Source organism: Cavia porcellus, unplaced genomic scaffold, assembly GCF_034190915.1.
Source record: "Cavia porcellus strain 051 isolate PalLab524CR breed Dunkin Hartley unplaced genomic scaffold, mCavPor4.1 scaffold_13, whole genome shotgun sequence".
Taxonomy (NCBI): domain Eukaryota; kingdom Metazoa; phylum Chordata; class Mammalia; order Rodentia; family Caviidae; genus Cavia; species Cavia porcellus.
In genome coordinates, this window is record NW_026947496.1 from 16,337,212 (window position 1) to 16,351,397 (window position 14,186).

Below are 14,186 nucleotides of genomic sequence, written 5' to 3' on the forward strand. Positions count from 1 at the left end.
AAAACTTGGAAGAGTGAGAGAAATGTAATTCTTCCATTTATCTCTGATGATACGCATATATGTGTATATGTATATGTATATGTATATGTATGTGTGTGTGTATATATATATATATATATATATATATATATATATGTCTCACTTTAACTTAGTCAAGGATAAAATAAGCCAGTGATTTTAGAAACTGCAATGTTCTATCTTAAAATCCTTGAAAATATGTGTCTGACACAATTTCAAGGAAAAATTTATTCCCACGTTAATAAAATATTTAAATTTTTTCTCACTAATTCTGTGACTTGGAAAGACAAATTTAAACTAATAAACATGAATATTTAATTGTGTTTATTTTCTTAAAGCAAGTTGTGCATACTGGGTCACTCATAGCTATCTGTGGATGCACATTAGCTGTCTATTCATTCAGCAGACGAAATTGTGAGTATCCATATTCAATAGGATGCTAATTGGATATAGTTTGGTGCATGTCTATATTTGCTGCCTCTGAGATTTCATTTCCAAAAAAAAGTGGTCTCTTCTCATTTTGTTTTGTACTGGTAACTCATGGCAGACTGGTATAAACCAAGTTCTTTCCAGATACGTTTAACCTTGGTGCTTTGGCTTCAGCCATACTGCACGTGTAGCGTGGCACCTCAGTATTGGTCCCTTTGCATTCCCACTGCACTGTGAGGGCAGCATCTCCTCCTGTGCTTGTCATACATGGAGCTTTTTTTTTCTGCCCTTCACTTCTTTAAATCTGTGATTTTCTTCAAATGCTTTTGTTTCTTTCTTATTAAATTACAGGTGTTTCTCATGTTCTAGAGATTGTTCTCTTATTGGCCTTGGACTTTGCAAATAACTCCTTTTAGTCTTTAATCAGTTACTTCATCCCTGGTGTCATTTACTGAGTCGAAATGGTTTACTTGAGAATAATCAGCTGAAAGAAGTTTTTTCATCGTGGTTTATAATCTAGTTAGGGTTTGTTTAAGTTCTTTCTCTTAGCAAGATCCAAAGAAATCCTGATGTATTTCCTACTGTTAATTTTAGTTTTACAGTAAGTTCTTCAGTTTATCTAGGTTAGGAGTTAGCAAACACTTTCTTACAGGGCCAGAGTGCGTTTTAGACTTTGTACACCAGTGGCCTCAGTCGCAGCTATTCCCTTCTGCCATTATAGCACAAGAGCAGACAGAGGCATACAGAAAGGGTAACTATGACTTGTTCCAGTAAAAATAGGATCTTGCCAAAACAGAGCACAGCTTACCCCCAGTCCAGAGTCTTCCTTTGACTTCGGGTTAGGCAGGATTCCAGGTAGGATTTTTTTTCCCTTTCCATAGAGTCAATCTTTACCATACCATCCATTAAAAATTCCCTCATTTCCTCATTGATTTTGCATTCTCAAGGTACAGGGATCTGTATGAACTGTTTGAATTTGTTGATCTTTTCTTATGTTACAGCGGGGCCAGTGTTGTCTTGGGCTACAGTTATGCAATAAGTCTTACTATCTATCAGGGATAGGTCCTTACTGTTAGTTTTCTTTTCATACGTAGCAAAGCTAGTTTTGAACCTTATTATTTCATGTAAATTTTAGAATATGTCTACTGGCTTCTCGAAAAGTATGAGTTATTTTTATTCAGAATTAATTGAATATGGAGGTGAATTTGGGACTCACTGGTATATTAAATTTTTTTTTTTTTTTTTAACGTTTTTTTTTTTTTTTTTTTTTTTGGCTTTTTCGTTTTTATCGGTACCAGGGATTGAACTCACGACTGCCTGCTTTCAAGGCCGGCGCTTATGCCGCTGAGCTAAATCCCCAGCCCCTGGTATATTAAATTTTGCCGCCAGTGAGCACCAGTGTATGTATGTCTATTTATTGAGATCATCTTTGTGTTTTATTAAAGTATTTTTCTCATAGGAGATTTGTATATATTTTTTATTAAATTCCTGAACACTTAAAACTGTTGTATATGGCATCTTTTTGAGTATAATGTTTAGTCTTATTGATACAGAGAGTTATTATAACTTTTGCAAGTTGTCCTTATGGCTGATTAACAAAAAGCCCAGCTATTTGGAGAGTTGAGATAAATAGATTGTTGATAAACTAAAAAAGAAGGCAAAAAGAAAAGTAAAGTAGAATAGAAGTAACTATAATAGAAGTAACTATTATTCAGTAATAAAGATAAAACAAAAGAATTATAATGAAACAGTTTTATGAATACCTCTGTATTTCTAAATATAAAATATTAAAGTTGGCCTGTGAAAATATTCTACTAGAACAGTAATTATTTTTTAAAGAAATGTTATAGACACTTTGTCCGAAAACATCCTATCCATTTGGGTTTTACAGATTAGGTCTCTCAAATTTTAAATAATTAGTTCAGGGCTGGAGATATATAGCTCAGTGGGGTAGTGTCTGCCAGGCAAGCATGAGGTTGTGAGTTGGATTCCCAGTACCTAAATAAATAAATAGAAGAAATAATGATACAAGAAAATAGGAGTGCAAGTAGTACACAGCTTATTTTCCTAAAACAAGTGCAAACGTGTTACTGAACAGGAAGTAGAGGCTCATTCACTGTGTGAATGTTACCCTTGGATTGCGAAGGGAGCTCAGTGTCAGACATAAGCACAGCTGTATTCCGATACAGCATTACCTGTGGGTACTGAAGTTTACATTGCATGCATCACAAAAGTCTTTAGTTTCTTTCCCATCATTTAAAGATGTGCAGACTGCTCCCAGCTCACATGCCGTACAAGCATAGGAAGTGAACCATATTTAATCTGCAGTGTTGTGGTTCATATCTGGATGTCCCCCCAGGGCCTCAGACGTTCATAGGCGGGGCATTTGGAAGGAGAGGCGAGTATGGAGGCTTGTACTTGACTTGCTGTTAGGAAGTAGGGCCTGGTCAGAGGAGCTGGTCATTGGGGGCATTGCCTAGAAAGATTTGTCTGCCCTGCCAGCTCCACCCTTCTTTCTGTGCTTCCTGAGAGGCATGAGTTGAGTAGCTTTTCCTCCACCCTACCTCTGTGCCATGCCATCTTGCCTTAGAGCCAGCAGTCGGAACTAAAACTTGAGCTAATGCAGACCTCTCCTCCTTTTAGTTGTGGATATTGGTTATTTTGTCAGTGTCGAGAAAAGTGACTTAAAAAGACAGCCCAGTAGAAAGAATGGACACAAAATTTGATGAGCATTTTATAGATTAGAATATCTGATAGCTAATAACATATGAAGCAAAGTTCAATCACTTTATCAGGGAATTATAAATGATCATAGAAATAACATCTCATATCAACTGCTTCTGAGGATGTTCCTTAACTGGAACCTAAGTTGGTAGAATTAATTTAGAAAAACGATTTAGATTGGCTAGTAAAGTTGAAAGTGCCCATAGCATAGGGCTGAGCATTTCTACTTTTACCCATGGATCATGGAGCTACTTGTGGCTGCTTCTGTGTGCAAGGGGTACAAGAATGTTCATAGAGGCAATGAATCAGGCTGTCAAGGACTGGAAACCAGTCAGCAGCAGGATGTATACGTCAGCTTTCCCCTTGCTGGGACCACACCTGACACTCGCAACTTGAAGGAGGAGAGTTTAATTTGGCTTACGATTCAGAGGTTTCAGTGTGTTGCAAAGCTGGAATATCTTGGTGGGTGTGAGATTGAGGGATGGTAGAGCACACCTGCTCTCTAAATGGCAGCAGGAAGAGACACACCCTCAAAGGCACAGCCATGCCACCTCCTCCTCCAGGGACCCCTCTCCTAGCACGTTCAGATCTTAACATCAGGAGCCTCATCCGCTGTGGACCTGGCCACCACCTCAAGACTCTCCGTATCCAGTCAGGGCAATGACTCAGACAACTGACACACCACAGAATGAATAAGCAGTGGTGTATTTGGAATATATTTATTCCCTGCCCAACATAAGTTTACTGAACTTTGTCATCATATACAGTGATTTTTGTTCCAATAATAGGTTGAAAAGATATCTTGGCTTTTAAAAGGAAAGCTTCTTAGTTGTATAAGGAAGTTTAGGCACATTAGATACAAAATTAAATTAGATTTTAAAATTAACTTATATAAATAATATGCCACTGTATTTTGTATAGAAAACTTTTTTGTGTTGTTTTCGAATAGTACTTTCTTTTCAGAGTATTTTAGGTTTGCAGATAGTATAAAGGGTTCCAGTACACGCACTCGGCTGTTTCCTGTTAATTACCATCCTGCCTTGGTGTTACACATGTGTTGCAAACTTTAAACACCGATGATGTAGTTGCTTTAGCGCTCTGGAGCCAGTGTTCTGCTCAGAAGTAAGCCCTGCTTTGAGTTTAGTGTTTGTCCCCTGGTTTTTGTGCGTGCATTGCATTGACTCATATGTACATACCACATATATGTACACATACATGTATTTTTATTGTCAGGGAATGCGTATTACTTTATGTTTTGTTTTCTTTGTTCCATCAATGATATATTTTAACTTCTTTCTGTGTCAGCTCATAAAAATATGTATTTTCCTTTTGAAGTTGTATGCATTCCATGTTATGGACTTTATATACTTTACCTGTTTCCAGCTAATGGACAGTGGTTTTGATTGTAGCGAATGCTGCCGCAGTTACTGCATGTGTATTTGTTCTAGTGCATGTGTGTGTGTGTCCGTGCTGGTATTCAGTTCATTTCACATATAATACTTTGTTATGTTGCCTTGCAAAGCTTTTGAATTTTTTCTTTTGTGGTTTTAAGGTCATCTCTCATAGGATCCTAAATACATTTGCTTATATTGTAACTATAGCTTTATTTTTAGCAGTTAGCTCTTTAATCCACCTGAAATGTACTGTAGGAAATTGTGTGAAATAGAGACATCAATTTATTTCTTCCAGATGGCTCCTCAGTTGTTCTGGCACCGTTTGTTGAGTGGTAACTGCCGACTGGAGCGGCTGTTAGCATTTACTGCACAGACCTCTGGCCAAAGTGTGGGATGTGTACTAGGACTGGCCGCTGTCTAAGCAGAGCCGGTCTCACCTCTTAGTCTGCACTCTCATCCGCTTTGTATTTGAGCAGATAAGGTGGAAGAGGTTAAGTGATTCAGTGTAACGAGCTGCTGAGTGGTGGAAAATGGATTTTAATCTGCAAGTGGAGCTGTAGCACCAGGCTCTTTATGTAAATACGGGAAGTTGGAACTGACAGCATCGCAGGCACCCGGGGTCCAGGCAGCCTAGCTAGCGTTTCCTTTCTTTATTCGGGTTATCTTGTTAACAGACTTGGAATTACATTATATTCAGTTTGGACTTTTAATTGAACGGAAAAGGCAGTTTTTCAATAAAGTGGTCAGATGTGAAGTAAAGATTACTTTGCACTGGCTGCACGGAAGCCGGGGAAAATGTGCCCAACGAGAGCGCGGCGAGGGACTGGGCGTTGGGGGCCGAGCGAGTGGAGGTGGACGCTCGGTGCCCGCCCCGCGCGTGGCCTGCATGCGTGCGTGCGGTGGACAGCGAGCTGTGCTTTGTCTCCCTGCAGGTGCAGCGGTCGCAGGCATCTACCGAGTGGCCGGCAAGAACATGGCCCCTCTGGAAGCGCTGGTGTGGGGCGTCGGGCAGACTGTATTGACATTAATCATCTCCTTCTCAAGGATCCTCGCTACACTCTGAGGCTTCTGAGGGAATGTTGTATTTCATATAAGAAAACAGATGTACAGATTTCCTGAAAACGGCGTTGTTGGCAGCTGGAAACGAAGTTGGGCGAGAAAGTGGCCAGAGCCAGTCAGAGCCTAAGGAAGACCTCGCGCTGTGTGGAGAGAGAGCCCTCTGGTGTTGAAGCGATTGCACTACCGCCCTGCACCTCACGTGCCTCTGTCCCGGGCAAGGTGCACCGAGACACCATGGAACCCACGAGAGAGAGCACCTTGCTTAGCTGCCAGTCGGGTTGACGTTGGCGTTCAGATCGTCGTTCCTAACAGTGCCGTGTTGAGTTCCAGGGACGTTCGGAGGTATCGATACTTGTGCCAAACTCTTCCCTTTCTGTTCACATTGATCATGTGATGATTTGCAAGTGTAGCTGTAGATGAGTGCTGTGAACATATTTGACATGAATTCAGGTAATGGAGTAAGACTTTGTTTTGTAATGCTAAATCCCGTGTGAGTGCTGAGTACTGAATCATTTCATGTGAGAAAAATTACTTGATTTTTAATGTTGAGCATCTCTGGGATTTAGGGTTTTAGTATGTTTAGGCATTATTGTTACTTAACTTATGTGAAAAATAATCTTCTTAATGGAAGACTAGCTAAAGCATTTTAAGGACTCAAATTAGATCTATAGGGTGCATACTTTTCACTTACACCCTTTTAATAGTTTCCCTCGTACGTAAATACTGTTCATATGAATTCAGAAATGTTATGTTACACACACACTGGTTGTCATTTATGTCATAAAATATAATTTGAAATTTTTCTTACACATTTTGTAAGGAAAAAGTCTGGGATGCATGTTATATTTTTGTCCCTTCTGAAGAAAGCTTTTGCTTTGTATCTCATGGAGAAACCATCTTTATAATTAATATGATAGTGGGATTATTTATACATCTTGATTTTTGACAAAACTATCTTTCATTCTGGAGTGTTAACTGTATTTAAAGAGTGGCCTAAATTAGGCTCTGGAAGTAAAAAGTTTCATTTGTAGATAAGTAATGAGTAAGTTACATAGGAAGAATAATAAATGTCTTACTTTGGATTTGTGGCAGTGTCATGATTCTGCTAATAACTGGGAAGTATAGTAAGTAATTTTAAAATCTGTCAATCTCAGCATATCAATGCAGTACAGAACATATACACAAGTGATTCGTTTCAGTTTTTAATGTATACTGTTCAATTCTAAGCTTATTTAAATTGAGAAGTTATGATTTCAGTTTACTAGAATCTTCTAAAAATGGAAATGTCCTTTGTGTAAAACATTTTAAGAAGTTTTGGTAATATATAGTTGGTTATAAGAATACACGAAGTAGGTAAAACACAAACCCTGGTGGAATCGTTCTATTCAAGACTTTTTTGGGGCACCATTTGCAGTTATAAATGTGCTAACTCAAGGGAAGAACCATTTTAAAGAAGTGAAGGAGAGTTCAAAAAATAATCGTATACCCTAGCCTTTTTGTTTAACCTGATTTTATTTTTTTAAGTAGGTTTCTTATAGATCCCATGAAATTTCAAATACTATTCCAAAATCAATATATCAACTGAGGCATTGAGAAGGGGATCCATACATAGAAGACCATTTTAGGGATTTACTAATATTGTGGCTTGGCAACTTATTTAAAGAATTAGCAGCTGTGTGTTCTTAGAGATCTTTGTGGTAAATCTTAAATTTAATTCTTTTATAATGTAAAAGCCTGTTATTTTTCATGTGTTGTTTATATTCCTGATGTTTCCTTATATTAAATTTAGATGTAACTTTTTCAAGTTAGTTTGATTTCTCCTTTTTTGGTGAACTTTAATTGTGTTCTGTTACTTTGGCTGTTCTATCAATAACTTAAAACATTTGTGTTCTTCCAGGGGAGTTACCAATAACGTGGAAATTATTTCAGATATATAGCTGAATATTTAACATACGATTATTTTTGATTTATGAAAGTTATCATCGTAGATAATATGGAACATATGGTTCATAATCTAAAAAATAACTTGGATGCATTGAATATATGAATTATGGACCAGAGAGATTTGAACTCTGTTCATTTTTACTCTAGGATGAAAATGTGATTGGGTGGTTAATAATTAGCTTATAGAGTGCCCTGCAGCTAAGCCAGTATTAAGTTGATTTAAATTAAGAGTCATTTGTATACTTTAATATTTAGGTGAACAGTTTTGGTTTCTTTGCTGCTCTCAGTTCTTCCCATTGAGACACTGTGCATCTGTCACTCTTCTGATATCTGAAACGTAGTTGTATAGTATTAACTTATCAGTTGTTTTAATAGCTATTTATATGCTGAGGTTTTTTAAAGTTAGTGGTTTTCCTGTTTAATGTTATATATGTACATACATATATATCATTATAAACATATATAGAGAGCTATATATGGATACACTCCAATTGGAAACTTTTGTTTAATGAACACTTTGATGTTAGTGAATTTGATATACTTGTTTGGTTGAATGGTCTGTTAAATAGTTTTGAAGATGTTGGACATTATCTGGGGAAATTTTTCTTGGTGTACTAGAGTGGGAGACCCCTGTTTGGGACATGAGAAGAGCCCATGTGGTCATCATTGGGCTGTGCTTTCTTAAAATTTGTATGTGATTTAGCAGTAAATTTTCTTTGTGATAAGTGCTAATAGGTAGTGAAGGAATCCTCTGCAGTTGACACTTTAAAGTGCTTTAAAAATGTTCAGCAGTATACTGCTGATGGTGAAATCAGTTCCCAAAGAAGGAACTCCTAGCTGCCCTGAGTCATTGGGTAACATCTGGTTAGAAATGTCAGTAGAGCACAGTTAGCCAAGGAGGCCTCAGGAAAGCTACAAACAGTACCTAAAACCTTTAAAAGAAGGAAGTGCAGCTGCCTACCCGGCAGGCCAGTGGATTGCTGTGGAAAGTTCTGAACCATGGTGTATTCATTGCATGCAGCTTGTTACTTTAGATCCTAATGTTTATCGAGCAGTGTTACAGTCTCCAACCCAATGTGTTGGCTTGTGTATTTGCTATTTGTGATAAGGAACAGGGATGATTTCAAATTAAAGAACGTTGTTGGAAAAGAGTCGAAGAATTTCGCAGTAAGATGAGGAACATGAGCCTGCCATTACGGCGGTGCCGGCTACCTCGGCTTTGTGCACACTTCCTCCAGCTGGCCTGTGTGCAGTGCTGTGCAGAGTGCTGGCTGTTGCTGAAACAAGGAGGACTAAAATGAGCCTTCTGCCCTCGAGCCCACTAAGAGCTAGCAGAACAATTAGACCCTGAAAAGACTGGACAGCATTTCGTTTCCCGATTTTGTTCAGCAGTTCAGGTTCTGACCCCACTCCATTCAGATTTTCCCACTACAGCCACTAAATGGAATTTCACTAGCCGACGTGTCAGTCCTGCGACAGGGTGAAGAGTGTTGGGCTGCAGAGGGACGGGCTTGACTCCAGGCAGTCACTCTCAGAGCTTCGGTTCATAATCTGTGAAATTATGACACTTCATATCATCATTATGAGAATATATATGGATGGCAAAGTGATATATAACTACAGCAGACCATTAGTAGTCACCAGAATATTTTAAAAGTTACATTTCACATTAGCAGTTGACTTATATAATTTACTCTTCTTCCATTTCCACATTTTCCCTACATTATTTAAGAAAAAAACTAAAACAGTTCTCTTGTAATCTTATTTTCTTCACCTCCTCCCTACCCCTTTATTTTAAAATCAGCAGGCATTTATCTGAGAACACTTTGGGCATTGGTGCGGATCAGCATGGCAGGGCAGCCAGGGTTAAATGATGGGTTCCAGTTACCCCTGGTCACAGGAAGAACAGAAGCGGGCAGTATTTACTTTACCATTTCCTACCTGTTTCACTCAGAACACTTATTGGCTCTATGTTATGCACAGATTATTATCTTGGTTTTAGAGATGGAGAAGTGAGTAAGATGCAGCCTTCTCTCCCCTACACATCCACCATTTGTCTGCTGTCTTGCACTGCCGATTCTGCTAGGCACTTGGAGCTGGACGTCAGTGTTGCGTCCTGCCCATGGGCCAGGTCCTGGTGGGGGGGGCAGTTTGTTTTTTTTTGGTTTTAAACACCAAAGGCAATGCTCTTATTTTAGATATGTGCCCATTTTATAATTCAGGAAGTAACATGATGCTAAGAGCACTTTCCAAAGTATTCACAGATGACTTCTCTCTAACAGTTTTCTCCTAGAAAGCCTCAAACAGAATCTCTTTCAACATAGTGTACAGAGTCTGAGGGACATGAACAGCTACTGAAAAAAATTAGAATTAGATTTCAGTTGCAGAAACGTTTGGTGTATATGTTGGGTAACGAGGTAAATTACTGTTTGCGTTAATAAGCAGGATGGAGACTGAGTGATGAAAATTGACTAGTAATCAAATGGTCTGGTACTCTCCCTTTATTCCTCACCCTTTTAGAACTCTTCCAGGTGAAAGGAACACCACTGGATTAAAAATCTGAACATTTTTCAAATGTGGTACCATTTTGTAGCTGAGGGAAGTTTAAGGACGAGGAGAAATGTGAGGGCTGCTGAGGGTGCTGGGTGTGACAACAACGGGGCTCCCTCTGCTGTGCCGAGCGGGACGTGGTGCAGATGTGCATCCCGCCTATTCACACAGTGCTGTGTTCCTTCCACATGGGCGCCCTGACCATGGCGTGTTTGAAGTCTTTCATGCGTGCATGTGCGTGTGGGTTTGTGCATGTGTGATTGTAGGTTTGCAATTCTAATTTGAGCATCTCTGTTCTGTTAGAGAAAATGTGCTATTTTTAAGATTGCTGAATTATCTCAAAACATAGCTGTGAATTTGGGGGAAATAATATTTATTATATGAAGTATTTTCACTAAACATGGAAACTTACTGGTGAATTCTTTTATTACTTTAGTGTCGGCACTCAAATTTCTGAGTGAACCGAGCTATATGACCTGTAATCATCTCCCTCTGACTTTAGGGGATTCACTTTCTTTGTATTCATTGCAGATGTGCTGATCTTACTCTTTACCTAATAACTCTTCCTTGATTTTAAGAACTAATTTGACAGTTTATGTAAAGCCCTTCATCCTTCAAACAGATGTCCTACATTATAGTTTAAACATGTACAGTTTTTTGATAAAAGCTGGAGTGCTGATTCAGAAGAGAATTTTCAACACCTGTGATTACGCAGCCATTATCTTTTTGGAAAGTGAACAGCTGTAGGCAAGTCAGGACAGCATGAAGGTCTTTTATTTTAGATTGTCTCCAGCACTCGTGCAAAGTGTGTGTGTCACTGTGCACATACCCATAATCACATGCTCATGTGTGTACCGTGAGTAGCAATGTGCCTGTCTTGTTTTCTGGAAATATCTTCAGGTCTATAACTGAAACTAGAAAGCAGTGTGCCATAAAGGTATAGGAAGAGAGACAGAGATGCATGATCATCTGAAGCCCGTGACCACAACTTTTTCCTCCTGAATATAAATTGGTAATTCCTAAAGACCGTCACTGCTTTTAAAACCCCATTTAAATGAATACTAGCTTGAAAATACTACTGATAATGGAAAGCTTTGTTTTTAAAAAATTTAAAATACATAGATTTCATCATTGAATTTTTTTGGGGATTGGGACATTTTAAAGTTTCTCCATAACAAGTAAGTAGAATCTATACTTGTTTGAGTAGGAAAAAATGGGTTACTTTCAGTACTGGTTGAGTTGGTAATCTTAACTGTTCACATTTTCTTCGTGTTTGTAATATTAGGTGTGTTTAATATGGAGGAATTAAAAATGTTATGACTGTCTCCCCAACAAACCCCCACACACCTTCCCACAGAGGGTCTACATGTTTAGATGAACAGATAGGAAATTCCATAGTATTTTTCATTTAAGTTTATAACTCGTAAGTTCATATATCTTCCTACTGTATTGTCCCTTGACTCTTCTCGTTTTGAAAGCAACTTTATCTTAGTTAACTAGCTGAAAGGTCTTCATTGAAGTACCAACAATATAGTTTACTTGGCAGGTGTTTAAAGATAAAACCAGCTAGTTAAATCACAGTACCATTTTTAAAAGCTGAATGATGCCTTAGTGCCTTGAAAGTTAAGATCCTTTTGCAGCGTGGATCTTGCAGAAGTCAGGATTGGCACTGTTGAGTTGGCTGTGTACACATCAGCCGTGACTGTGGGGATCCAGAGTTTGGAGGGTGTCATGGAAACAGGTCTTAGCTACTAACTTCTTATGGTTCAGTACAAATCAGCTACTTAGCCACTGACTATGACAGATGACAACTACTTTCATTATGTTCTCATGATATGGCATTTTCCTCTATTTTTTTCCTATTCCAAGAAAGTATGAAAATGGAGTCAGCCATTTAAATTTTTAGTTTTAGGGATCCTAGTGTGAACAGTGTTAGTTTTATATTGTAGTATGGGGCAGACACTTTATGTATGTAACCTTTAGAAATACGTTTATCATCAGGGACTTATTTTTACTATAGAAATATATTAAATGTACTGTGAAGCTTAAAGATGGGAGGAAGAAGCATTGGAGGGTAACACAGAAAAGCAGAGCATATTTGATGAAGTACCCTGCATTATGTGAACACCACTTCCCCCGTTAAGACTGTAAGCTGCACTGTATGAGTATGTGTATTGCATGTTTACATAATACAGTTTAATTTTGATTATTTAAAAAACTTTATATAGAATACCTAACAAGCTGTAAATATTGTATACTATTGATTTTTAATTTTATATAAGCAATTTTTTATTTCCCAATTCATGTACAGATCTCATTGTGTATATAGCATAATTTCCCGGAGAACATTTTGCAGTGAATTTTAAGTATTTTAATTGCAGTAAGTATCAGATTAGCCTTAGAAATGTTGGTCTTTACTTAAATTATTTTTCACCACTCTCGTTTTCTTCACAGGGCAGCAATAAACATATGCAAGTTATTTTTGATTATGAAAAGTTGGTCTAACGATAAGATTTAGGTTTCAATTCATTGCTTTAAAGAAAAGATGCACAATTACCATCATCCGCTGTCTGATCACGGACCATTTCTGAGGTCCATATGTGGCTCTCTTTGTAATGTACAGGGTGAACTCTTTGTTGATAACACACAGAACATCTGTTAAAAGTGAATCCAGCACTTAAATGTCATTACACAGAATTTATTGGATTAAAAATTTGTAATATACAGTATTTTAATAAAGTTTCTGTATTCAATTTCATGCACTTATATATAAATAAACCTGTCTTTAAAAAGCTTTTCAGAGTGTGTGACTCTTGGCGATGTAGCGTCTCTACTCATGGTAGATTCAAATGTCTTTTCTGCCTGTTGGTTTTTTTTCTGGGCCAAGTTTCCCTATGGACTTTGGAGGTCTAATGTCTAGTGGGCCATATTTCTAGGTTGACCTAGGACCCATCCTGAGCCGCATGCTGTATTAAGAAATGTGCTATCACTTCAGTAACGATGCCCCACCATTCTTGAGTGCCTAAATCTGGTAGGTATTTCGTACGTACCCTTCGGCACTGACTAACCCTTCAAGTGGTCTCTTTCACCCCCTCTGTAGATAATGCATGTGTGGTGGGAAATCTCCTAATGTCACATAGCTCACTGCTGAGCTGGGTTTTTCTGCTGTTACTGTGTTTCCTCCACTCTGCTGAGTTGGTTACAGAACAGTTTCTCTTACCTAGAATGAGGTATCATATAAGGACAGGGTGACGTAACAGAGTTGTTCAGTTATCAACTCGTAATTTGAGTTGTCAAAGTTACACATACTCGGGATTTTTGCTAGGGATTTCTGAGTGAGGTTCCTGACCGCTGGGAGATGAGCTGACGGCCAGCGCCTGGAAACTGTAGCAACCCTGCTGCAATCAAAACAGCTTCCCATTTTGGCGGGGAGGGGTCCGGGGATTGAATCATAAAACTGCATGCATCAACACTGACATTTAGTTTCTGTAATCAAATTGAAATTATTTTTCTTTCTTTCCAGGTAACTTTTAAATTCCACCAAGAATTATAAAACAACTACATTTTTGGCCACAATTTAAATCTTGAGATCACAAAGATTTCTATCTTATTTTTGGCTCTTGCAGTACATGTTTTTGTGCTAAGTAAACTATCACTGGGTCCTTTGATGCTTGATGAATACTGAGAAATCGCATTAAATTTCACACTCGCTACCTAGTTAGGAAAGACCAAAGTTTCAGCCTCATTGCTCTGACCAAATACTTGAGAAAAAGAGCTAGAGGAAGTGGGCCTTATTTTGGTGGCTGGTTTTGGAGGGTTCAGTCCGTGGTCAGCTGGCTGCCTTATTTCGGGGTCGTGGGGAAACAGTGCACCATGGCAGAGGAGGGCTGTTCAGCTCACAGGACACAGGAAGCAGGGAGGGAGGGAGCCAGAAGCCAGACAAGGGGAGCTGAGGGGCAGAGACGGTTCCCAGGGTCACCCCTGGCGTTCTTTCCTTGCTAAGGTGCATCTCCTTTTTCCATCATGGATTTAGAATCTCATCGTGAATTAATCCACGTGATGAAGGTA

The 14,186-nt window shown here is 38.6% G+C and overlaps 1 protein-coding gene across 1 annotated transcript in view; it reads left to right on the plus strand.

Moving 5' to 3' along the window:
• Tmem170b (transmembrane protein 170B) overlaps window positions 1-12,913 on the plus strand; it is a 37,077-nt gene extending 24,164 nt beyond the window's left edge. Inside the window, exon 3 of the mRNA XM_063259880.1 lies at window positions 5,498-12,913. Within this exon, the coding sequence (XP_063115950.1) occupies window positions 5,498-5,628 (131 nt within the window). The 3' untranslated portion in view covers window positions 5,629-12,913. The remainder of the gene's footprint in view (window positions 1-5,497) is intronic.
• The last annotated feature ends 1,273 nt before the right edge of the window (window positions 12,914-14,186 follow it).